At 37.4% G+C, this 27,814-nt stretch overlaps 2 protein-coding genes across 2 annotated transcripts; both read left to right on the top strand.

Moving 5' to 3' along the window:
- Positions 1 to 671: 671 nt before the first annotated feature.
- LOC140141874 (neurotrypsin-like) lies at positions 672 to 18,090 on the top strand. The gene is made up of 4 exons (XM_072163743.1): positions 672 to 1,020; positions 15,190 to 15,555; positions 16,480 to 16,839; positions 17,810 to 18,090. Exons 1-4 carry the CDS (start codon positions 915 to 917, stop codon positions 18,088 to 18,090), a joined length of 1,113 nt encoding a protein of 370 aa, XP_072019844.1. The 5' UTR covers positions 672 to 914.
- Positions 18,090 to 27,285, top strand: LOC140141875 (neurotrypsin-like). Its single transcript, XM_072163744.1, has 6 exons — positions 18,090 to 18,222; positions 18,841 to 19,197; positions 19,518 to 19,730; positions 23,162 to 23,347; positions 26,651 to 26,994; positions 27,209 to 27,285. Exons 2-5 carry the CDS (start codon positions 18,903 to 18,905, stop codon positions 26,707 to 26,709), a joined length of 753 nt encoding a protein of 250 aa, XP_072019845.1. The 5' UTR covers positions 18,090 to 18,222; positions 18,841 to 18,902; the 3' UTR covers positions 26,710 to 26,994; positions 27,209 to 27,285.
- Positions 27,286 to 27,814: the final 529 nt, after the last annotated feature.

Genomic DNA, 27,814 nt, shown 5'->3' on the forward strand with positions numbered 1-27,814 from the left:
GCCACATGATATAGCTGTCTGAGGCGCTAATGAATTTGAAATTATATCTATTTAAATTATCAGATGATATAGCTGTCTGAAGTGATATGCGATATTAAATTAAGTATGAAGAACACAGTTGACACTTGATCAACTGTGTAAATGAAAGGAAATAAAATATTCGGATGGTAAAGATCCAGCTCCGGCAATAGTTGTGTTTGGTCTACTTATTGCGTCCATAGGACAATGGTGCAATACATTGAACAGGGGATTCCCCACAATCCAAAGTCGATACGATTCAATTTGTTTTGATCAACTTGATGCATGAGAGGGAACTCCCAAAACTGTCATAACTCATGAAACAACTCTAAATTGTAAACAAAGATAAATAATCAAATTAAATTACTTAGGGCACATCACAATATACCTCTTAAATATCCTATGGTTCCAGATCAATTTTGCCATGCCCTGTAATTGACTTTCACTTTAAAACTAAAACGGCAAAGCACACAGATAAAAATCATGATTTGGCCAACATCATGCTATACCTATACATTTGTGATATCCTTTTTCATATACGCGAAAAAAAATTAAAACAAAATATTAATTTCCTAAGATTAAAATCCACGATATAGAATAAGATCATGAGAACATTGGTTAAAAAATATATTTACAAGTACTTTTTAATTTATTTGACCTATTCAAGCTTATTCATACATAATACCTGTACCCGGGAATTACACACGTGTACAGTGTGCAGTGATACAAATGTATGAGTTCGAGTGCTGAAAGTGAAGAGATGGGTAGAGAGGCCTCTTGGGGATACATACAAATTGTATATAAGATGCGAAGAGGAAGAAGAACGATGCTGAGGCTGAATAAATCAGGGATATAGAATACCGTATATCGTATTTATCTTACACGATATACAGGACATGTATAGCTATGTATTAAGCAGAAAATATAATGTTAAGGATAGTGTATATATCGTTGACGTATGTGTCGTGTGTGCCTTATTTGCTCTGCAATGCATATCTGCAGGTAAGACGTACTATTGTTTTCTTCCTTTTGCTAGGATTTGTTTTGTTATTATTTAGATATAGTTTATCATTTCTTTTTACTCGAGGTAAGAAATATGGGTCAGGCTTAGTGAATTCAGCTGCGGATTTAAATGTAGAGTACAGACTAGGGATGGGGTAGCCCCCGAAATGGGGGGTAGCCTACAATATATAGCGTACAGACTAGGGAAGGAGTAGCCTACATATATTTAAATGTAGCTTACATTAACATCTGAGCCTTTTGCATGATACCGTCAGTATGTGTCTGCATCTTTAACATCTAATACCGCAGGTCGTATCAACGACAACGAAGATATTTATTTTGTACTCAAGCATGTGATGTTTCGTTGAGTATTGTCGTAAGGTCAGGTTTTTCATCGTTGCGTGCATGCTCAGGCATCGTTGATATACATGTTTATCAGCACGGTGAAGTTGGCTCGAGATTAGAGATTAGAGATTAGACATTCGTTATTACAATGAATATTAAACTCTCAATCGTTGTTATGCATCAATCAAGTGTACAGGAGTAATATCAGACATATTTTAGACATTCAAAATTTTGGCCCAATTTTGGCCCAAATTTTGAATTTTTTGAACTTCGTTATTTTGGCCGAATTTGACCTGAATACAACTTTTATGTACCGATCGAGTATTCTAGAGTATTTTGACACCGATTTTGGTCTCGCAAAAAATTTGGCCCAGAAATTTCAAAAAGTTTCGACTTTCTTATCTAGGTGAATTTAGACCTAAAACAACACTTATGTAGCTATCAACTCAAGTATTCTAGAGCATTTTGACACCATTTTTGGTCCTTCAAAAATTTTGGCCCAGAAATTTCAAAATGTTTCAACTTTCTTATCTAGGTGAATTTAGACCTAAAAACAACTTTAATGTACCGATCGAGTATTCTAGAGCATTTTAACACCATTTTTGGTCCTTCAAAAATTTTGGACCAGAAATGTCAAAATGTTTCAACTTTCTTATCTAGGTGAATTTAGACCTAAAAACAACTTTAATGTACCGATCGAGTATTCTAGAGCATATATTGACACCATTTTGGTCCTTCAAAAATTTTGGCCCAGAAATTTCAAAATGTTTCAACTTTCTTATCTAGGTGAATTTAGACCTATAAACAACTTTAATGTACCGATCGAGTATTCTAGAGCATTTTGACACCGATTTTGGTCTTGCAAAAATTTTGGCCCAGAAATTTCAAAATGTTCCAACTTTTTATCTAGGTGAATTTAGACCTAAAAACAACTTAAATGTACCGATCGAGTTTTCTAGAGCATTTTGACACCATTTTTGGGCCTTCAAATATTTTGGCCCAGAAATTTCAAAATGTTTCAACTTTCTTATCTAGGTGAATTTAGACCTAAAAACAACTTCAATGTACCGATCGAGTTTTCTAGAGCATTTTGACACCATTTTTGGTCCTTCAAAAAATTTTGGCCCAGAAATTTCAAAATGTTTCAACTTGCTTATTTAGATGAAAACCACTCTTATGTACCTAATCAAGTATTCTAGAGTATTTGACACCATTTCTGGTCTTTCAAAAATTTTGGCCCAGAAAATTCAAAATTTTTCAACTTGCTTATTTAGGTGAATTTCGACCTAAAACAACTTTTATATACCGATCGAGTATTATAGAGTATTTTGACACCTTTTTTGGTCTTTCAAAAATTTTGGCCCAGAACTTTTAAAATGTTTCAACTTGCTTATTTAGGTAAATTTCTACCTAAAAACAACTTTATATACCGATCGAGTATTATAGAGTATTTTGACACCGTTTTTGAACTTTCAAAAATTTGGCCCAGAAATTTCAAAATATTTCAATTTGTTTATTTAGGTGGCCCAGAAATTTCAAAATTCATCAACTTGCTTATTTAGTTGAATTTCGACCTTAAAACAACTTTTATGTACCGATCAAGTATTCTAGAGTATTTTGACACAAATGTTTGAACTTGCTCATTTCAGCGAATTTCGACCGAAAAGTTTTTAGACATTCATTATTTGGGCCATTTCGATCTAAAAGCCAATTTTCTACACCTATCACATGTCCTGGAGGCATTTTTTGACCTTTTTGACCCATTTAGATCTATACATTCAATGTTCACGGCTTCTGTGGGACTGTTTTGGCTCATGCACCAAAAGACCACATTTAAATAAAAGGTACGTAATTTTCTTACCCAATGCCCTTTAAATTAGGTCCAAACGGTCCGTCTCATCCAATGACCCGTACCCCACATTGTTATATTTTGCTCTCACCAGGGGGACAGAGTGCCACCCTTGACAGAAAAAGTGCCCCTCTGAAAAAAAATGAAGAGAAAAAATCTGGAGGGCAAAGGAAAAGAAAAAGGGCAAGGAGCCCCTTTTCCACCATAATTCAACCAGATCATGGGCCAAAATAGTGTAGAATACAACATTTTTGCGCGCACACATTGTCACATTTAAGCCCCTTTTTCCCAATTATGGGCGAAAATAGTGTAAAATAAAAAAGTATGCACGCTATGCACGCACATCGTCCCAGTAAGCCTTTTTGGAAGCTCCAAGACCATGAAGACATGTACAGTCTTTCAAAAAAACAAAACCGGTTTATGTATGAGGCAACTCCAATTGTTTTTTCGTCTGTGCCCTGGAAATTTTATTTTGCCACCCCTGACCAAGAAAGCTGTCTACGCCACACGTCATGACGACCCCATATTTTCTGTGTCAGCCCTATACACCTTTATCCATCTCATATTGAATTCCCCACGAGCTCACAGGGTATCCCTGTTTTGGCCCCTCCCCCTCGGCAACCCCACGATAGTTCATGCAAATTCAACAATTCCCTCTTTCCTCGGCAAATGTATAGGGGCTGGCAGGAGCGTATCAAGAGCATCAGGAGCCCCTGGGCAAGGAGCAGTACGGGCCCTTTAGGGCGGGATCAGTAGCGTAGCCAGGGGGGTGGGGGCAGGGGGGTATACTGCCCCCTGAAAAAAAATGAAAGAAAAAAGTGCCCCTCTGACCAAAGGCCAAAGGAAAAGAAAAGGGCAAGTAATAAATAATATAATAAATAAATTTTGGATTTATAAAGCGCCTTTCTCCAGATCTTAGAGGACTCAAAGCGCTGTAACTTCGCTGCAATGGTAAATCATCACAATCAGGTCGCATCAACTAGGCCAGTTGCTGCCGAACGGCGCACACCTATCCGCATTTAGATTGTAACATCCACCAATTATCTGTGCAGCTCCCCAAATTCCATTGGGTGAAGGAAGTTTTTGATAAGCAAACAACTAATCACCGATTTTTGCGATACAGGAGGAAACCGGAGATCCCGGAGAAAACCTGCGAGAGCGGGCATGGAATCGGGATAAACCAAGTGCACACGAGTCCTTGGGCCGCGCCGGGGCTTGAACCCGGGACCTCAGTGGTGCAAAGCGAGGGAACTACCGCTGCGCTAACTCGCCCTTTTCCATCAAAATTCACCCTGATCATGGGCCAATATAGTGTAAAATATATTTTGCGCGCACATTGTCACATTAAGGCCATTTTTTTATCTCGATCATGGGCAAAAATGGTGTCAAATTCAAAATTTTTGCACACATCGTCCCCAAAAGGCTATTCTTGGAAGCTCAAAGACATGTACAGTCTCCCTAAAAACAAAAATTGCATGTTGCAACTGCAATTTTTTTTCAGCTGTTTTTTGAAATTGACAAGAATTAAGGGAAATTTGGGGAAATTGAGGGGAATGGGGGAAATTAAGGGCAATTTTGGGAAAATAAAGAGAAATTCAGGTGAATTAATTGAAATTGTGGGCAATTAACGCGGCTGTGTACTCTAGCCATTGTTTCTTTCTCAAAATTGAGTTTTTATGATATGTTTGTACCTTGTTATGTTTTTTATAAATACAAGGAATGAAAATCCAGATTTGTAAACTCCAACTGCAATATTTTAAGGATTTTATTTCACTATTCCACTCGTGTTTGAAATTGAAAAGGAAAGAAAATCTTTGTTGTACCAGCAAGGGTACACGCGCGCAACAACTCATCGCGTTGCGTATCGCGCAATTTGTTAACGCACATAAACGCGACGCATACGCGACGCTTATCTACATGCGCGGCGCATCTTATGGAAACACCACGGAAGCACTGATTTCACAAAAACCTAGTGGTCAAATGGCTCCGTTTTAGCTGATAAAATGTGGGTTTTTCAAGTTCTTTCCCCGATTTAAATATCAAGTTATGAATGGATTTCGCTCAAACTTCTCAAGGGGCTGTGGATTTACCCGATGTTCACGTAATATAAGTTACAAAAACGAAAACTGTCGCATTCTCCTGTGAGATTCGATGAAAGTGCAAAATGTGACCACTTTAAACTTCAACGGCCATTATTTCAATGTTCATTTTCTCGGTAAAATGACGATTTAGGTACACGATAACTCAATAAATACAGCATCTATAGGTAAGCAAATATGATCATCGTAAAAAGCATGATCGACTCAAGAAACGGTTTTCTCATTTTTTTTATTTTGGTCTATTTCCGATTTTGGGCATCATTTTGTGCAAATAGGCGTTTTTGAATTTTAAAAGTTCATTTTGATGCCTTATATGGTCAATATCTCAAAAATAAGGCCAATATCAAAAAATAAAAAAACCGTTTTTGGAATGGAGCCTCCAGATTGAGCTAAAAAACAAAATAAAATATTTTGGAAAGAGTGTTTTTTGTTATGATGTACCTAACAAATATTGCCAAAAACTCACTTTTTGTGATTTTCTTCAAAATTGTTGTTTTTACCCCAAATCTGTATTTATATTAAGATTTATTGATGTCTTGCCTTCATAAAAATGTATACTTTTATATGTTTTGCGCGAATAATTACAAAGTTATTGCACTTTTACTACATACATGTCTGAGAGTACACAGCCACCTTAAGGGAAACTGACAAGAATTAAGGGACAAATCATGTGGACATCAAAAGTGTTCGAAATCGGTTTCCGAACACTTGCGATGTCAAGACGCCTTTTTTCCGAAAATCGTTTGGACATCAAAAGTGTCCGGAATCGGTGTCCGAACACTTTTGATGTCAAGACGCTTTATTCCCTGAATAAAGTTTGGACATCAAATGTGTCCGAAAACGGCTTCCGAACACTTTTGATGTCAAGACGCTTTTCCCCAAATATTGTTTGGACATCAAAAGTGTCCGGAATCGGTGTCCGAACACTTTCGATGTCAAGACGCTTTTCCCCGAAAATTTTATTTTGCCCGCCCCCCCCCGACCAAGAAAGCTGGCTACGCCCCTGGGCGGATTTACCTTATGGGGCCCTGGCCCAGGCCAACATTTGGAGGCCGCGAACTCATGTGCCGAGGAAGGCATGTACACTCAAGTCAGTGGCCAAGTTTTGGTTTACGTATAATATATAATAGAAGGGGACTAACATATTTTGTTCCAATGTTACTAGGACATTTGAGCACACAGCACGCGAAAAAATTCAATTTCAGACAATAGCCCCAGATTAACATGAATTTTGCAATTTGAATGCGTTGGAAGCGCGCAAAATTTTTACAATTTTGCCCTATTGGCCAAATAACATGCTGTTATTGGGGTTAAAAGAAAGATGCATAAGGCCGGCAATTTTGGACCCGGGCCGATCTCTATTATGCTCTCTATTATCAGCCCTTATTTAATTTTTGCTTTTGTGCTCGGGGCCCCTAATCCCACGGGGCCCATGGACTTCGTCCACCCTGTCCCCCGCTTGCTACGTCCCTGGGGGCTGGATTAACCACTGCTTATGGGTAGTAGTGCATTATTACGTGTACCCCTGGAGTGGTGAATTATAGGGGAAAAAGATAGTTGGCAGGCCGGGGGCGGCAAGCATTTTTGGCAGGTCGAAAGGGGAACAAGCGATTTTTGGAAGGTCGAAGAGGGTGGAGGAGCGAGTTTTGGTATGCACAAATGTTCTGGGCACCATTTCTATATTACGCCGTAAAAGTACGAAAACGTTTATAGGAACACATTCAAATATGAAATTTCTAGGCCCTATTATGAAGAGACAAAATTTTGAAGGTTTTAAATTTGGTTCCCCAAAATCTTGTGCTTGCATGTTTAAGGGGGGTGTGTATTGGCATGTCAAAGGGGGGGGGGGACAAAGGTGTTTTGGCACGTCAAAAGGGAGCAAAGATATTATGGAATGGTCAAATCAAGGGGGGAGGCAAGCGATTTTTGGCATACCATTTTGAGAATTCACCACCTTTGCCGGGCACCTTTGGCATGTTGGGTGTACACATAAATATTGCATAGCCCATCTCCACAAATCAACAGGCAAAATAAAAACTGCCTTCCCTTTAATAGGGGCTGTGCAATAATTATGAGCCCTTGGGAAGGGTAGAATTGGGATGGGGTCCCGGGCCACTCCCACTGTGGAGTTGACACGCTTATGAAGGGCCGTTAAGACCCTTCAGCATTTGATTCGAGCGAATATGAGACTTCATCACAACTATACGGTCCTAAAAATGATTAGAGCCTCTTTATCTGATCGAATTATAATTGTGATGTTTAGAGTATGGTTTGTAGATTCACTGAAATGTTAATTTTATTGCTGGTTTTATATCATGAAATTTGAATTATATCACTCAAATTTATTCGATATGCGTTAGATTCTATATATATTCTATACGTTAGCGTTATAATGAACGAACGTAATCAGACCCGTAGCCAAAAAAAAATGCCAAAGGCCCAAAAAGTCCACCGTTTTACCCAAAAAGTCCCATTTTGGGGAATTTTGAGGTGGTGGGTATTTGGGATCTGACGGCGTACCCCCGGAGGGGATTCTCCCTGGTTGAAGGTATACGGGGATGTGCCACGGTTTGGGGGTACCTTTTCAGCGATTTTGGTATATCCATGGGTGGGTTTTCAGTGGAGACCAGTGCGCCCAATTGGGCACATTTAGGCAAAAGTGCCCTTAAAAGCGCCCAATTAGAGCAAATTTGAGTGATTTTGGGGTGCTTTTGTTAAAATTGGTATACAGACAATTTTCGTAATTGACCACTTCGTTTGGCTCTGCTAACTCCAATTTAGCGGAGCAGAAAACTGAAAGCGAGGCCAAATGATTTAATTACATGCTCCCAATTATGTAAAGTTAATTTGCAGTTAAAGTAACTATAAGGACTATCTAGCTGAGACTTGGTACATACGCAGTACAAGTTAAATAGAAGTATAATATGTTTAGCATTTTGCTAATTTTAATCTGCATAATTAATTAGAGGCTATTAGAGTTCATTTTATTTTTTCAAGAAATTAACCCTAATTAATTATGCAGATTAAAATTAGCAAAATGCTAAATACAATATACTTCTATTGTGCTTGTACTACATATGCACCAAGTCTCAGCTAGATAGTCCTTATAGTTATTTAGCAAATCAACTTTGCATAATTGGGAGTATGTGAATTAAATAATTTGGCCTCGCTTTCAGTTTTCTGCTCGGCTAAATTGGAGTTAGCAGAGCCAAACGCCGCCAACGGCGACGAAGTGGTCAATTACGAAAATTGTCTATTGATGGGTAGCAAAAACAGCAAAAAGTAGGTATAGAGAAAGTCAGCATCCGAAAGTCTGCGTGGCACATCCCCGTACAAAGTCTTTTGGAGCTGCGAACAAGTAAAAATGGAGACTTTTGGAGCTGCAACCAGTCAAAATCAAGGGTCTTTCTTGGCTTTCTGGTTAAAAATCGCCTGAAAATACAGAAATATGAGGATTGAGGAATGAGCAATTTTGAGTATAAAGCTGAAATGATCAAAATCAAGGGTCTTTTGGAGCTGTATTTTGATCAAAGCTGAGAAATCCAAAAAGGGGGGGTCTTGCCGGGGGAAAATACCTGTATGGTCATTTGTGTTATTGTGCTCCCCGATCTTGCCCCCCCCCTGCTCATAATTATTGCACAGTCTCCGGGGCACAGCCCTGTAACTTGGTGGAAAATAACAGACTGTAATAGTTTGTAAAAACTTCTTTAATTTTAATTGAAAATAAGCCAAAATATCAGGCACTAAGATACTTTCCCAGATGTTTTCCTCTCATCTTCATATATTAGGGCAAATAAAAAAATAAACATGTTTCACGTCCCCTCCCGCTATCTTTTTTTGGGTTTCTTCAATTATATTTTTGAAATTCAGTTATAACTTTTCAAAATAATATGTCTAGGAAGTAGAGATGCTTTCTATAGCCTTGTTAATAATACAAGGAACACTTTTGGATGGTTTTGTGATAGGGGCCTACCTCTCAGAACAACAAATAAAAAGAGGCCTCCTCCTATTTCCAGGCATTATTGTGTACCCTAAAACAGCTCTATGAATTATGGGTATTTACACCGATTTTGCGACAAAAAATACAAAATAAAAAGCCCCCTCCTCCTCCTTTTTTCAAAAATCCGGATGTGCGTGAAACATGTTTTTTATTTTACTTGGCCTTTATCAATGAATACACACTAGGCCTACATAGCGCACTCTTGTGCACCACCATTGACAAGAACAAAATACAAGACACAAGGCCATACAGGTCAAGTTTATCCCTTCTCTGTAGGCCCCGGTGCTGCGTGCAAAACCACATACCTTTGCAAAATATGATATTTTGCATATGCAAAATTACATACTTTCCAAAAGTATGTAGTTTTGCATATGCAAAATGTATGTAGTTTTGCATATGCAAAACTACATACTTCGGCAAAATATGTAGTTTTGCATATGCAAAATATCATACTTTACGGTCACTATGAAAAAATACAAGTTTTGCTGGGAAGCCCCGTGCAGTTCGTGTTTGTGAATAAGGGCGCATGTCACAATGATTGGTAACTTATATTTTAAAAGGCAAAATATAGCGGACTGTGTTTGTAACAAATGAATTAGCAATATCTGCATCTGTCTCCACAATCCTAAAGTATTAGGCTACATATAATATAAATTATTCTTTGAAAGTAGAGAATATTAGAACAGTGACCGTATGGATCCATTCTGCCCCTAAAGCGGCCGGTACCGAACAACACATAGGGCTTACACGACCTTGACCTGCGGTTGTCTAAATTCTAAGGGATTTGCATGCTGGTCAGGTAGAAGATAAATAACACAGTGGGCAGAGTGACCTTCAGCTTCTCCGTGTTTGGTCAGACCTACCGTATAGGCGTAGGCTGCATGGGATCCTGCATAAATTAGTGTTCTTGGTCAAACCTGAGAGTAGTATACCTCAGGTTCAAACACATGTTTCACACTTAAGTGTACGCTGCATGACTGTATGTTTCTGTTTTCAGGGATGATTATCCTAATGTCTAATAAATGATGAGGGACATTAATTTGGTGGTATGCACCCTTACAACACACATCGCGCGGTGTTTCTTTATGCAATATAAAAGTTATGCAAAACATCATACTTTGTTAGTATGTAGATATGAATGCTATACCGGGGTAGGACCATGGTGGGATCATAGTGGATTTATCCATTTTGAAGGTCTATGGTCCAAACATGTTTAATAGTTTACATAATAGTAAAGGGCACCATAAATTATGTGTTCAGCATAAAGCATAAAAATGATAAAAGTAGTATTTCTTGTGCATATAAATTATAATCATGATAATGTTGGATCAAAGCTGCGTATATTAGGCCTACTCATATTAAAGCAATAAATCTCGAATGTCTAAAAATGCAATTTTTTGGGTCAAAAATTTTCGGGAAGGTCAAAAGTGGTGTCATATTACTCCAGGACACGTGATCGGTGTAGAAAAGTGGTTTTAGATCGAAATTCTGCGAAATAACGAATGTCTAAAAATTGAGATTTTTTGGTCAAAATTTTTGGAATGTCTAAAGTGGTGTCGAATGTCTAAAAATGATGTCAAATGACTCCATGACACGTGATCGGCGTAGAAAAGTGGATTTTAGATCGAAATTCTGCGGAATAACGAATGTCTAATTTCTAATCTCGAATATCTAAACCTGCAATTTTTTGGGCCAAAAATTTTTGATGTCAAAAAGTGGTGTCAGATGACTCCATGGCACTTGATCGGTGTAGAAAAGTGGTTTTTAAATGATAGTTTTCGGAAATCACGAATGTCTAATTTCTAATCTCGAATGTCTAAAAATGCAATTTTTTGGGTCAAAATTTTCGGGAAGGTCAAAAATGGTGTCATATTACTCCAGAACACTTGATCTGTGTAGATAAGTGGTTTTTAGCTCGAAATTCTGCGAAATAACGAATGTCTAAAAATTGAGGATTTTTTGGTCAACATTTTTGGAATGTCTAAAGTGGTGTCGAATGTCTAAAATGGATGTCAAATGACTCCATGACACGTGATCGGTGTAGAAAAGTGGATTTTAGATCGAAATTCTGCGGAATAACGAATGTCTAATTTCTAATCTCGAATGTCTAAAAATGCAATTTTTTGGGTCAGATATTTTCGGGAAGGTCAAAAATGGAGTCATATTACTCCAGGACACGTGATCTGTGTAGATAAATGGTGTCATATTACTCCAGAACACTTGATCTGTGTAGATAAGTGGTTTTTAGCTCGAAATTCTGCGAAATAACGAATGTCTAAAAATTGAGATTTTTTGGTCAATATTTTTGGAATGTCTAAAGTGGTGTCGAATGTCTAAAATGGATGTCAAATGACTCCATGACACGTGATCGGTGTAAAAAAGTGGATTTTAGATCGAAATTCTGCGGAATAACGAATGTCTAATTTCTAATCTCGAATGTCTAAAAATGTGTTTTTTGGGTCAAAAAGTGGTGTCAAAAAGTGGTGTCAGATGACTCCATGGCACTTGATCGATGTAGAAAAGTGGTTTTTATATGACAATTTTCGGAAATCACGAATGTCTAACTTCTAATCTCAAATGTCTAAAAATGAAATTGTTTTGGTCAAAATTTTTCGAATGTCTTAAGTGGTGTTGAATGTCTAAAATGATGTCAAATGATTCCATGATACGTGATCGGTGTAGAAAAGTGGATTTTAGATCAAAATTCTGCGGAATAACGAATGTCTAATTTCTAATCTCGAATGTCTAAAAATGTGTTTTTGGGTCAAAATTTTTGATGTCAAAAGTGGTGTCAGATGACTCCATGGCACTTGATCGATGTAGAAAAGTGGTTTTATATGACAATTTTCGGAAATCACGAATATCTAACTTCTAATCTCAAATGTCTAGAAATGAAATTTTTTAGGTCAAATCTTTTCGGGAAGGTCAAAAATGGTGTCATATTACTCCAGGACACGTGATCTGTGTAGAAAAGTGGTTTTTAGATCGAAATTCTGCGGAATAACGAATGTCTAATTTCTAATCTCGAATGTCTAAAAATGCAATTTGTTGGGTCAGATATTTGCGCGAAGGTCAAAAATGGTGTCATATTACTCCAGGACACGTGATCTGTGTAGAAAAGTGTTTTTTAGATCGAAATTCTGCGGAATCACGAATGTCTAAAAATTGAAATTTTTTTTACACCGGTTAAATAATGTAGGCCTAGTTTTGAAATTTTGAAATGTCTGGGCCAACATTTTTGAGGGTCCAAAATGGTGTCAAAATACTCTAGAACACTTGATCTGCACATGAAAGTTGTTTATAGGCCGAAATTCGGTCAAATAACGATGTTTTGACACTTTAAAATTTCTGGGCCAAAATTTTTGATAGTTGGGCCAAAATTTTTGAAAGTCCAAAAGGGTGTCAAAATACTCTAGAACATATGATATGTACATGAAAGTTATTTTTAGGCCGAAATTCGGTTAAATAATGTAGTTTTGAAATTTTGAAATTTCTGGGCCAACAATTTTGAGGGTCCAAAATGGTGTCAAAAAACTCTAGAACACTTGATCTGCACATGAAAGTTGTTTATAGGCCGAAATTCGGTCAAATAACGATGTTTTGACATTTTAAAATTTCTGGGCCAAAATTTTTGATAGTTGGGCCAAAATTTTTGAAAGTCCAAAACTGGTCTGAAATTGTCAGAAATTACTCCCGTACACTTGATTGATGCATAACAACGATTGAAAGTGTAATATTCAATGTAATAACGAATGTCTAATCTCTAATCTCGAATCTCGAGCCAACTTCACCGTGCTTGTTTATCGCACCAATATAATTAATGCAGTCGCTCCGCGAATGATTTTCTTCATCATTGTCGCTGATCACAACAACAGTGTACGCCAAAATCCAAGTGTTTCTAAAATGCGTTTAGAATAAGATTAATTTTATTGCTACTTTAATACTAATGCTACTGGTTACCTTTTTGAACTAGTCGAGTGGGAGGGTTTCAACGAAATATTTTCATGTAAAAACTGAAGCATCCTATGAATATTATAGTGTATATGAATATTAACTGTATGCACAGGGTCCGTCAAAGTTTTGTGAAATATTATGCGACCTCTGTGTCCCAAATAGGGAGAGTCTGGATTTTATAGGGGGCTACAGAATGTTTTGTTTTTGACTGAATCGTAGACTATGCCCGGGGGGGCCACTCAAATATGAGAGTGTACGCATGCGTGACCAAATTTTTTCGAACACCCCTAAACAAGTTTTCCTCTGTGAGCAAAATGACCCCTAAACAAGTTTTTAGCGCGCTTTCCCCAAAAATTTGACCCCCTAAACAGGTTTTTGTCTAATTTTGACCCCCTAAACAAGTTTTTGTCTAATTTTGACCCCCTAAACAAGTTTTTGTCTAAATTTGACCCACATTACAAGTTTTGATGGATTTTGACAAATTGAACAAATTTGTAGGCCTACTAAGTTAGTAACTTTTCATTGAACACTAAAACTGAGTCCACCTCCTGGATAGGCCTACCCCCCCTCCGGTATACCATACCGTACCACTTTAAAATATAAATAATTCAGATTCGTAGCTTGTTACATGAATCTGATTGGATTCTCGTAAAGTAGTTTTGTGAGAATATATCAATATTCAGCGTAATTTATCATCATAGTTTATCCAGACGCAACGTTAAAGCAGTTTTCACATCGTATTTGGTTCCGAATTCGGCACCTAAAGTTGATTATCGTGTCCTGATATCAGCGGCCCTTTTCATGCTTTCTACTGCATATATAATTTCCTAAAGTAATCCAGAGAAGGGGAAACTCGCAAATCTACCAGCAGGAGTAGTGAATAATGTGAGGAATCTATAAAGGTCCTAAAAATCTTTTTGAAATAGGCTACATATTATATGATATTTTCATTCCGGATTTTCGTCTCCCCGTTTTGTCCACTGAACTATATACCCATCTTCATAATCATGACGTCATTAATTAATATGCACGTTTTTTAATCTAAACGGTATTTTACATAGAAGTACGAGGCTATGGTTAAATCACATGTAACACGTCATGAAATATATTTGCATAACATAGTGCTTTAAACATTTATACGACACTGGAATAAACTTTTTCGGAATCGGAGTTTCAGCAGATTTGAAAAGCGGATTAAAATGGTACCCTAAATGCGTTACAAACGATTTTAAAACAACCCCTTTTCATGAAAATCACCGTTTTTTGCCCCCTTAACGCGTCACGCGCGTAACGTGCCCAACCGAAAAAAAAAACACCCCTTTTCACGCGTTTTTTTGGTCACGCATGCTTACATCATTATATTTGAGTGGCCCCCCAGGAGACTATGGCAGGTAGTTAACACATTTTGAGCATTAAAATACCCTTAAATAGCATGGAAATATACTCATTGGACGAGGGAAAGGTAACTGGTGCCATATTTCTTGACCTTAAGAAAGCTTTTGATACTGTCAAGAAATTTGGCATCAGGGACATTGAACTCGATCAACTGGTTCACATCTTAATTCAAAATATAATGTAGTCAGTAAAAGTAAGTAGTTCCTTATCAGATTGAAAACCAATTAAGATTGGAATTCCACAAGGGTCTATATTAGGTCCTTTATTATTGATTATTTTTTGTAAATGATCTGTTAACTGTTTGATAGTGTATATGTAAAACAGTAATGTATGCTGATGATACTTCATTGTTTATTCGTACACTCGGATAACGAGAACTAATCAGAGCAAGCGTTAGAAAAATCCAAAACATGCATTGATATGCACGGACGCGCATTCCGCGTACTACTCGCAATGCTTTCTCTATGTTGATGCGTCTAATGCACTCCCCCATGTACTATTCATTGTTTATTCTACATTAATTACAGAACCAGTTCGTCTTGTCAATGGAACAGGTCCCAGTGAAGGACGTTTAGAAATTTTCGTGGACAAACAATGGCACACAGTTTGGGACGACTATCATAATAAGTCTCCAGGACCAAATGAAGCTCAAGTGGTATGTCAACAACTTGGATTTCCCGGTCCTGCCGTTGTTACCAATTCTGGAATGTTTGGTCCTGGATTAGAGCCTAAAGATGACGATTTGCGACGCTACTTTCCGTTTCATTGTACTAAAATTGACCGTGCGAAGACACCAACACACATTGGAGAATGTGATAAATATCAGGGTCAGTATTATTGGAATAAGGAAACATGGACAGATCATAGTCTGGATATTGGGATCGTCTGCAATGGTAAGATTGTTTTTCACACTTGCCTTCCGATGTATAGATATTCATTATTTGACCGACGAATTCCCCTTTTCTGCATTGACACCATTTTTAGATATTCAAAAATTTTGATCCAAAAATTTGATCCAAAAATTTCAAATATTAAGACGTATTTGTGGTCGAATTTTGACCTTAACCATTTTCTGTACCTGGAGTTATTTGACACCATTTATGGATATTCGAAAATGTTGACCCAAAAATATTTGGATCGAAATTTGGACCTAACAGAGAGTGCCGCCGAAAGCCATTACGGGCCCATGGGCAACATGAACACACGGACCTTGACACGGACCCCTTTGATACCAGCGATTACGGTGCATGACTTCATAAGGGGTGTGTGTGTGGGGTGCGTTGGGGGGGTGTGGGGGTGGGTGTGTGTGTGTGTGTGTGGGGGGGGGGTTGCAGGCGTGGCGTACATTTCTTTGTGACATGGGGAGGAAGGTTGCTGTAAAATCCTTGAACACATGTTGAACTGTTGAAGGGAGTGTTTAGCTGCTAATGATCAAATACCAACATTGAAGGAGACAAATTTGCAATTCGAAAGTAGCGAAATTTGCTCCCAGGATGAATTTATTAAAGCGAACTCCGCGCGAAGTGCGGAAAGTTGCCAATTTTAAGCTAAATGATCAAGGGCACAATTACGTAGGAAGCGCGGGAAAATGTGCAATTTGTGTTCCCACGATTAACATGATTAAGCTGCATTATATCGAGGAAGATTGTGGCAAAACAGACAATAACATGTGAAATATTTCATTAGAAAGTGTGTATCAAAGCCAGGCTATCTTGTACTGGGTACATGTTATCATTATTGCCCTCATTTTTCAGGAGATTTTCCAAAACATAAAGGAATATCCACTATCACGATAACTATTATATTTCTTATTATAGTAACATGGCCTCCTCTTCTTCGACTTATCGGTGGGTCAGGACCTCACGAAGGACGTCTGGAAGTGCTCTTCAAAGAAGAATGGGGATCTATATGTCGGGATCCGAGGCTGGGAGGCCACGTACCCGAAGAATGGATCAACAAAATCTGTCGAACATTTGGTTACAACAGTGGACGAATGTTACCAGCTAAAGAGACTAACTTTGGATCCTCACAAGGACCGATATGGCTAACAGACATAGACTGTCTGCCCATCTTACAAGATCTAGATTCTTATTATGATATTTATGATTGTATAGACCGATGGGGGAATGACGGTTTACACTGTGATCACACCGATGATGTAGCCTTCATCTGCAATGGTATGTACAACTCAGGCGGCGGATGACATGATCGAGCCGGCAACTCGTGAAACCGTCCGGCCGTATGGCATTTTCCATATACTCGGTTCGTTTTGTGGGGCTCATTATCGAACCCCCACGGTTTTAACTTGTATTTATATTATTTATCAACATAGGCCTATTTGTTTGTGATATTTCAAGCGTTTTAAAATTTCAAAATAATCCCATTCAATTACACGGTTGACGATGAAAATTTACTGAATTTAGGGAATGCATGTCATACACCACCTGGTACAACTGTGAACAATGAAAGGAAATGAAAGAGAAAAGAAACGAAAAGAGGATAGGAGTTGAGAGGAGAGGAGAGGAAGGGAGTGGATGGGATGAGGTACAAATAGTATACAAATATAGACTGCTCATAGCGGAGATGGAGATGCAGTTGCTGCTCCATTCTCCGTCTTGCGAACGAGCAAGCAGATGCATAGATTTACCCAAGCGCACGATCCAGCTCTGAATTCGACTACTTGTCCACCTCTGATAAAAACCAATAACGTTACACTTCGAAATTATTAGCCTGCGTACATGTAAAGAGTATCCCATAAACTTTATCATGTGTTCGTAGGTTACTTTAGGGGGTCTATCACCCTGGGACAGTTGAATGTGTTTATTTTTGCTATGAAACCAGGCAATGGTAGAAATAATAAATATTATGTGACCTCATTTTAACCAATCAGATGACAGAAATATATGTATGAGGCGCATAAGGATCATCTTCTCCCATTTTAGGCTTCTTGAACCACCGTGACGGTGACCATGCATTTATTACGCATATAAAGTTTATAGTATTTAGTAACACGACTCCTTTCAGATAATTTATGCATTAAATACACATTAAAAAATTATTTTAAGTTTGCATGTCCTTCATGGCACACCATACGTTGTACTCTTCGCAATCTTTTTTTTTTTTTTTTTTATCATTTTTCTTTTTCAGCTTCTGATCCGACAATACCCACTACTATCCGACTTGTTGGCGGGACAGGACCACATGAGGGGAGAGTAGAAGTACAAACAAATGGGAAATGGGGACGGCTAGGCCACACCTCTACAAAATGGATCTCAACACCTAACTGGGAAATTCCCTACCCGGACGGAGTGGCCAATGACTTTTCGGCTTCCGTTATCTGTCAACAGTTGGGTTACAGCAACGTCGATGCGTACGAAACAGCACCCGATGTTTTTGGACCAGGAACGGAGATGTATATGATATCTTGAGATTTTGTGATGAAGAACACGATTATCCTTGTGAATATGCCCATGATTGGAAAGGTGATCGGTCATTTTATACGGAAGAACAACTGCTACTAAATGAGCATGGAGATTTTGGAATTGGGATCGTGTGTAATGGTATGTTATCATCAAGTTGTACATTATTCATAACATCATGAATATTCACGATGCGTGTGATCCAATCATATTTTATTTTTTGTAAGAACGCGAATTTAAATTCGATCTCACAATTGACCGCGAATTGCGTAATTGTTCGAAAGTAAATTATTAGTAACCTCCGCTCACGCCGTATTGTGAGTCGAACAAACTGTGCGCGCGATGACTGCCGTATTTGGATTGCGCGCTACCATATTTGCACATATTGTGATACGCACTTTTGTTATTGGTCGTGAGGAAATTTTGTGTTAATTTGTAAAGTGAGATCAAAGTGATGATTATGAATGAGGTTAATAACATCGGTAATATGTCTGGCATTGTGAAAAATTTAAACATTTGGCTTTGGACCTCGGAATATCCCTCGGGGCTACGCACCTCGGGATATTCCTCAGTTCCAAACAGACGTGCAGTGGGCACCCTTGAGCAATAAAACAAATACGTCAATAGACCAGTAAACTTTTGTGTATAAACACTGTCCATAACGTAAGCTCCATGGAATACATCATTCAACTACATTATCATCAACCGATCTAAAAAAATAAAAATTAACAGTGTCTCCTTTCAATGTGTTTTGTCTAGTTAATTCGACACCAGAAGCCAGGTTAGTCGGCGGACCTACTCCTTATGAAGGGCGTCTGGAAATGAAGTTCAGAGACGAATGGGGTAGCGTTTGTGATAAAGCTATTGTTACGGAGGAAGAAGTCACAACGGTATGTAAGCTCCTTGGGTACAGTGGACGGAACCAATCTGCAGGCTATACTACAACAACACAGTATGGCAATGGAGATTTACAGAGAATATGGTATTATTCTAGTTCATGTTTAACCGGTGGCAGCTCGGTACGATTCGGGAAGATGACCATGTGTGCAAGGGACTTCTATGGAGATGTATGCGACTATAATAATGGCGACGCTGCAGTGGGGATAGCTTGTGACGGTATGGTGTATTTCATTTTATCACTTGCCTTTTGAACTCTTTTTGGTTGCCTCAAATTGTCCGGCAGAGTCAAAATAAAGGACAAAAACTACCAAAAAGAAGCCTTCACCAATTCCGATGTGTTTAAAGGGATTTTCTCTGATTTCTTTTAATAAGCGTCCCTGATAAGTACCCCTAATAAGTGCCATCAATAAGGGCTCCTAATAAGTGTCAAAAGCAAAAACCAGTTCAAGCCCTTCTCCACCGTAAACCCAACCGCTCTAGTATTAAATTTAATGTATAAAACGTTTTGACGTCGTATTTGAATCAACCTTGCACAGGCTCTACACCAGCTGTTCCTGTACGACTAGTGGGTGGCTCAGGACCATACGAAGGCCGACTAGAGGTTTTCAATGCTGGAGAGTGGGGTACGGTATGTGTGGAAAATTTCAAGTCATGGGGACAATCAGAGGCTGATACAGTTTGTCATCAACTTGATTATCATCCAGAACCAAGCGACAACGTGTTTTGGAGATCAAGACCTTTTATCATAGGTAAACGCTAATCTGTTGCATCATAGATATTGGTTTCAATATCTGTGGTTGCATAAAGCACAGATATTGTGCATATTCGTAATCACAGATATTGTAATAAATGTTGAAAACACATCACCAATATGCATAGTGTATTGGCAATTGAATATATGAATACAAAAGCCACCTAAGTCCATACTTTGGCCAAATTGAGTTAAGCATGGGAAATTGTTGCTATACATAGGCCTGTCATATGCATGAAAGAACAACTCAAATTCATCCTCTGTGTCTATTGGGCATGTGAAAAATAGCATGTATGAAAGAATCACCCAATTCCATGATTTGAGTCTTGTAACACATTGATTGAAATCCAGTATGTATAAAAGTCCACTTGTAACACATTCATTGCTAGAGAATGACTTTTGAACAAAAAATGGGTTTAATAAAGGAAAGTGTGTGGTTTATATTACATGGCAGAATGCTTATCAACATTATACATACCTGTGTGCTTTATTTTGTATTATCTTACTAGTGGTAATCTCATTCTAACATTGTTGTCTTTGTATATGATTCAAAAAGTCCAAAATTTAAAATGAACTCCACGAAGTCCCTGAAATGCCAATCGTCATACCTAATATACAGGTTAATCCACTCATTTGCACGTAAAACTTACCATATTTACCAGGTAAATCTAACTGAAGGAATTTAAATGATACACGGGTTTTTCTCTCAAAATAACTTCGCATGGACTTAGGTGGCTTTTGTATTCATGTATTCAATTATTCGGGCTTGTTGTGTCTAATTCTAAAGGGGAAATTATCGGCTGTGAATGTAAAATATTAAATTTGGTATCACCCTTATTATCATCTTTTATTACGTTTCTTACGATCTATGTCCTATTGAGCAAATCCAAGTAGAAATCCGAACATATTAATTATCTCTAAAATAAACGGATTAAAATATAAATGGCCGGTCAAATGTGAGAGCTAGTACTCAGTACGATGATAACTGATGCAAATCGAACAACAAACTGCGCATGCTTAGGTGGGATGACGGATACAACATGCTGAAAATGTACGAAAATTGCCAAATTGTATGTAAATAGGGCTTAAAACATTACAAAATGCTATACTGAATAGAAATTAATAATTCATGTGATATTTGATGGATGATCTCAACCTGAAATGAACAGAAAATTTATTAAAAAAATTCTCACTCCAACTTTTAATCACAGTTTAACATATTTTCTAGGGAGTACTCCCGTTTTAATGTTTGGGGATTAATCAACAGAACTGGCAAAAAGAAATAAATTTCCACGTTAGCTATTTTTGGCAATATCAAAATGTTTATAGAAAGAAAAACATTGCTTCTGTCAAAAATAACACACATTATAAATAAACCAAAACCTTTCCAGCCAAACAAATATGGTTTTATGAGAAGGAAGTTTGTGTTTTACTATTATTCCAAAAGGCAGCACTCTCCATACTTCCCGAGAAAATCTAAAATATACAACAATCCCTCATTTCAGCCTCTGGGGTAAGGAACCACTGGTAACTAGAGAGAGAAAGCGACGAGGAATCCCAAAGTGCAAATGTGCATTTATGTTGGAAGGTTCGTGTTTGTTTAAAATTTTGGGCGTTTTTTCCGAAATTTGATATTTTGGTGATATTTCAAGAAGGCGCCATGGCTTAGACAAATTTATTTTGCACATACTTTGTCATTGCTAATACAACTCTTTTCTGCATACCTACGTTACAATTCGTTTTGGTGATTTAGTAATATTATAAATTTTGTGACTGCATTTTGGCGTTTTGCGTTTTTAAGCTTACCGGGAATTAACGTTGATATATGGTCCTGCTCCTTTTATAATTTTACTTTGATCGTCGGCTTTTGTAAATAACAGAAGGTAGATTGGCTCTGAATAAGTATCGTAGTCCTCTCGGTGGGTTTTTTCATGATATAATTACTTTGAATTCCATTTAACAACCTAAAATTTACCTCTGAATTCAGGGTTCAAGGCTGCTTTAGGAACAGCCGTAGACTCAAAAAAGTGCACGAGTGGCGAATATGGTTTTATACTTCCCGCATTGATGATTGCGTCTACGTCTTATAATATACTTCTTTGTATATGTTAATTGTATCAAGGTATACAAAGAATTTGCTACATGTCAATGACCTCTACATATTTATTTGGTTAGTATGACTTAAGGGATAGACCCTTTATGCACCTTTCGTGCTTTTCTATTACGTAGGATCTTTACCTACAGGCATTAATATATTTCTTTGACACCGAGTAGGCTAGCTTAGGCTGTGTGGTTCTGTGGCCGAGCGGTTTAAGGCGCTGTGATCTCTTCGTTACTGTTCTGATCGTCGCTTGTTCGAAACCTTGCTACATGTATTATGCCATATTTTTTTCTTATACAGATTTATTTATTTATTTATTTATTTATTTATTTATTTATTTATTTATTTATTTATTTATTTATTTATTTATTTATTTATCCAGTTGTTTATTTATTTATTTATTTATTTATTTATTTCCATATTTATTTATTTCCATATTTATTTACTTAATGACGTTTTGGGGCTCGAGAGAACTGACATATTTATTTATTATTTATTTATTTATTTCATTTTTCGATTGATTATTTGAACGACGTGATGATTATGTGAGCAAATTGATCTATTGCTACTTTAGTAGGACATCATACATTAGTATTGATTTATTCCTTTAAGCATTATCAAGGATTAATATCACAGGTTGTAGTGCAGATAGAAATTTGGCTTAATGGTATTATCAGGACTTAAGAACCGAGAGGTACCGGGTTCGATTCCCACCTATGCCTTGTTTTTTTAAAGACCAGGAAAATTACTGCAGTAAGTTTAGTTGGCGTGCGATCTCAGTTATTCATTTTCTGATGGCTGTGCCTCTTACAAACACTCTCCCTCTGGAAACCAAACCACGGTTCGCTCTTTTCACATTTTTCATTTTTAGCCAGTGACTGTAGATCATTGATTTTATGTTAATGCTGTTATGTAATAAAGTGTAATAAAATTGTTACATTTGTTGTTTGAAAGATAAAGGTACAACGGAAATAATTCATATGGTGTTACCAGTCAACTCTCATTACATACCGACTGCCCCTCGTATCTTAAAAAATAACTGGCTGTATCAACCTCTATCAGTGTCTATGTATACTGCATAGCTGCTTTAATTTACCATTTTGTAATCCATAAGGCTATGACACCAGATGCTCTTAATCATCATTGTAAATCGTAAAACTCTTATGATGTATCTGTATCTGCCGAGGAGCCCGTGGTCATACAACGGCAATGTAGGCTAGCACATCGTCCATGTTACGAGAATTTGGTCCCGGGTTTATGAGCTTTTATCTGTTTGTAGTAATCTGGGATTCACGGCGGATCTTGTCAATGTTGCTTTCGTTTTATAGGGGTTCACAAAGGAACAACAGCAACGTTATTTGGAGAGTCATCTCAGAATAAAATATGGTTAGATGACGTGCAGTGCACACCAGATGATACAGACTCTCGTATGATATTGAAGGATTGCAAACACGGTGAATGGGGAGGAAGTGGACTTTGCGATCATTCGCACGATGTCGGAGTCGTATGTGGAAGTAAGTGACAAGAATTGTAGATTTTGATTCGTTGGCTCGTTGCGAATACACACCTACTTCGAACTTTAGTCCAAAAAGGGCAGAACCCTCCAGAACATAGGGAGTAGCGTCCCGGGGGGGGGGGGGGCACTCACATATCAAAGTGGTACGCATGCTCGTCCCCAAAAACGTCGAAAAAGGGTTGATTTTTGGCCTTGTGACGGCGTCGACGTTTTTAGAAAAAAGGGTGCTTTTCAGGTAAAGTTTCTACCTTCAGTGGGTTTGTTTTAGAATTTACGCCATTAAGGGGTCCATTTTAGTTTCTTACACCGAATTATGCCACATTTTAGGGGTAAGATTTACAGAGTCTTACGCCAATAAGGGGTGAAATCTTTCCACACTGATTACGCCATTTAGGGTCCATTTTTGAGGTGCTGGGACGAGCATGCATACCACTTTGGTATGCGAGTGATCCCCCCGGGAGTAGCGTCTTTATTCTCAAGTTATACCAATCTGAATGGAAAAAGAGGAAATGACACAAGGCGGTTCCCACCGACTTTTGTAACGGTTTCATTACAGTGTGACCACGTGACAGATCCACACTCACCTGCTATGCTCATAATAAGCCAAATCGGCATTAGAAGTTTGCAATGCATTGTGGGACAGTTTTTGCATTTTTAGGACACTTTGTCCTTTGACCTTTCACGGAAATTGTTTTTTGTACATACAAAATATAATCACAAAAGTTTTACTTGAATAAAAACAAATCCAAAAAATATATTTATTATATAAATTAATTATCTAAATATTTTTAATTGTAACATTATTAGAATAATAAAAAAAAAATAATAATTAGAGTAATTTTCCCGAAATGTCAGAGGTCAAAGTGTCCTAAAAGTGCTCTCAAAAACCGGAAGTCACAATGGCGATTGGGCTTATTAGCATGATAAGCGTGTTTTGAGAGAAAGGTCTATGTAAATATTTGTCACTTTTGTATTTTTTTTTCATTAAAAAAAGTTAAAGTCGCACTGTGCAAAAGCCGGTGAGAATCGTCCGAAAAGAGAAATATCCCAAATGTGTCACTTTCGAACCCGTGTCTTTCCCCATTCAAATTGGTATAACTTGAGGGAATAAAGTCGCATTGTGCCGAATGAGGTGTCACAGTACGCAGAACAATATTATTCATCTTTTGATTACTTTATTTGACATTTAGCATGTTTAGGTTTGGTGTCTTAAAGATATATATGCCTCATAGCTTTTGTTTATAATAAAGGCCCATTCAGTGATTTTTTCATCCGGAGGATAGTAAAAATCATCAAAATTCAGATTTGGATTCATTTGGTACCGTCCGCACTGGCTTCCAGTTGCTAAACGTTTTATAAGGTTCTTGCTTCATCAACACCTGATACCTGTCCTCTATCTTCACACCCGTCATTCTGGGTACTCATTGCGCTCTACTGTATAGCTAATGCTGCCACATGCCTTTCCATTCCCAGATCCCACAAGCTGGCCTGTATTATGGAATTCATTCATTCATTCATTCATTCATATTTTATTTCCATAAAAATCAAAGACATTACATAAAAAAATATATATAAACACGGTACATATGGAGGAAAAGGCTGGAAGACCAAAAAGGTCTGAAAGTTAGCCTTTCCCTGAAATCAAATGAAATTAACAAAATAAATCAACATCACATAACATAACCAAAAGACAAGGGAAGGGGGGGTGCTCACGAAAAAGATTAATTATATTTAGAGATCAGTTTTGTTTTGAATTGATTACGGAAATGTTTAACAGGTTTTGAAGCTTTCAGATTTTTATCTAAAGAATTCCAAAGAATGGGACCTCGTGTACGTATGGCATGATCAGAAAAGACTTTCTTATTTTTGGTTAGATTTAGGTCATTTACATATCGTGTCTTGTAGTTATGTATGTCAGAACGTTTGGTAAAATAATTATCAAATGAACAGGGCAGCTCATTTATAGAGTGCCTGTACATGAATGTACCTAATTCCAGTGTGTACATATCTTCAACTTTTAATATGTTATAATTAGCAAACAATGGCGCTGTGTGGTCTCTGTAGTGACCGTTTGCCACCGTTCTAATAGCCCATTTTTGAATTTTTACAATTTTATTTAAGTAAGTTTTACATGTATTTCCCCATAAAAAGTACTCCATAATTCAAATAAGGCAATATTAACGTACAATAAAGTGTAAATAAAATACGATTTGGAACAAAATGTTTCAATTTATTCATGACACCGACATTTCTTGAAATTGTTCTAGATACGCAATATATGTGACATTTCCAAGTGAGACATTCGTCTATTAGTACACCAAGGAATTTAGTTTGATGCACTCTTTCTAAAGCCGAGTGATCTAGTGTGATTTGCAGGTCTTGATTCATCGATGTCATTTTGGGTGTGCCAAGTATCATGTAATTTGTTTTGGTAGCATTAATTGACAATTTATTAGCTTTAAACCAATTGCTTACTTCCTTTAACTCTTCATTAACAAGGTTTGTCTGGCGTTCTACGTTTTTATGGGAGTATAAAATGGTGGTATCGTCTGCAAAAAAGACGAATTCGAGTACTTTAGATGCATTGGTTATATCATTGACATATAGTATAAATAGAAGTGGTCCCAGGATTGATCCTTGTGGAACACCACATATAATATCGTGTGATTCTGATTCATAAGAATTATAATAGACATACTGTTTCCTATTACTTAAATAATTTCTGAACCATTCTAACACAATACCACGAAATCCATAGTGTTCTAATTTATGTAAGAGTATGTTATGATCGATTGTATCAAACGCTTTTGATAAGTCCAAAAATATTCCAATAGTCGTTTCATTTCTTTCAACTGCTGCAGTAACTTTGTCTACCATTTGCTCTACAGCCATAAAGGTCGAATGTTTTGACCGAAAGCCAAATTGTTTGGGGTTAAGGATTCGCTTATTGTCAATGTAATCCGTACATCTGTTAAAAACCAACCTTTCAAGAATTTTTGAAAAACACGGTAGGAGAGAAACTGGACGATAGTTTGAGCAAAGTATTCTAGCCATTTGGTTTGAGAATGCCTCAGCATCTGCCAATGTTCAAACCTTCAAGAATAACCGGAAAATGGAGCTGCCTAATGTGTTCATTCCATTTGAAATTCATACTTCATACATGAAGACATTTCCAAAATCTTCCACAGGGGAGTGTGCTTTTTAAATGGAATAGCCCATTTCAACAATAACAATGCAATTTTAATGACTTATTTATGACTCTTTTATTAAACGATGTATTAAAGTATTTTCATATTTACAGCTATTTCTCCAGATCCTCCTTATATTGAATGTCTTAGTTGGTGGAAATGGACCAAATGAAGGCCGACTTGAAATCAACTTTCAGAAAGAATGGGGCACAGTGTGTTTCAATGAGGAGTTTGACTATGGAAAACTACCCGAAATCGTATGCAAGCAGATTGGCCTTGCTGGTAGTAAGGCAACTTTGACGCGGACATTTGGAGCTGGTGAGGGTCGTATATGGTTAGAAAACCTCTGGTGTAATGGGACTGAATATGATGTAGATACCTACCTGTAGACATCCAGCTTGGGGTTCATCACAATGTAATCATACTATGGACATTGGTATCATATGCGCAAGTGACGGTATGTATAATTTTGCATTTGGAGTTTAAAGAGTTGATTTGGGGTTGAATTGGGTGTGGTGAGGAGCTACGGTAACAGTTAAACAGGTTGTTTCGAAAATTAACTTCATCACAATAACTGTTCTAATTTCAAAATATTAAATAAAATGCCACTGGCATAAGTGTTAAACTTGTTCCCATTTTCACCATGTTCTTTTGTATGTTTAATTTTTCAGCCTTTGCGGGAACTGAAGCAAGCAAGGCACCTTATAAACTTTGTATAGTAATTGGCATCATTGTGGCTATTTGGTTGCCATGATTACGGTTGTCATCATCTTGATAATATCTTTTACCTCAGAAGTCCCGAGTCATTTTCGGGAATCAGGATAGTACCTTTATACCTCAAAAGTAGGTAGACGCGAGTGAAAGTGGTTGAGAGGTGGTTCTTGCTATCATAATAAACAAAATGTTTAAGGCCTAGGCAGTAATTAGCTGCATGCGAATATGTATTATATATAACCATATGCAGTTTAAGCAAGCAGTATTATAAATTTTATTTATTCATCATGCTCATGACCTTAATAGAGAGTGTAGGGCCATAAGCCACAAAAACCAAATGGCCAAAATTCAAATCAGTACAACGGTGAAAACCTTTATATTTTGCATCTCATTCTTATTGAATTTTGAGTCTCAGGTTCAGCAACTTAACACTGTAGTCTAGATACTAAGTTTAACGTGTGTTAAAGCTGCTACCTCATTCTGCTATTCTGTAACAAATACATCTTTAGTGCATCTGTAACCTACAGTGCGTCAGTAGTTACCAACAGTGGTGGCGCTACGGA

Source organism: Amphiura filiformis, chromosome 20, assembly GCF_039555335.1.
Source record: "Amphiura filiformis chromosome 20, Afil_fr2py, whole genome shotgun sequence".
In the NCBI taxonomy this organism is placed as follows: Eukaryota; Metazoa; Echinodermata; class Ophiuroidea; order Amphilepidida; family Amphiuridae; genus Amphiura; species Amphiura filiformis.

Coding starts and splice junctions, on each gene's coding strand:
- LOC140141874 (XM_072163743.1), top strand. CDS start 915: ATGTATAGCTATGTATTAAGCAGAAAATATAATGTTAAGGATAGTGTA. Junction 1,021..15,189: donor TCTGCAATGCATATCTGCAG/GTAAGACGTACT, acceptor CATTAATTACAG/AACCAGTTCGTCTTGTCAAT. Junction 15,556..16,479: donor TATTGGGATCGTCTGCAATG/GTAAGATTGTTT, acceptor TTCTTATTATAG/TAACATGGCCTCCTCTTCTT.
- LOC140141875 (XM_072163744.1), top strand. CDS start 18,903: ATGAAGTTCAGAGACGAATGGGGTAGCGTTTGTGATAAAGCTATTGTT. Junction 19,198..19,517: donor AGTGGGGATAGCTTGTGACG/GTATGGTGTATT, acceptor AACCTTGCACAG/GCTCTACACCAGCTGTTCCT. Junction 19,731..23,161: donor ATCAAGACCTTTTATCATAG/GTAAACGCTAAT, acceptor TTCGTTTTATAG/GGGTTCACAAAGGAACAACA.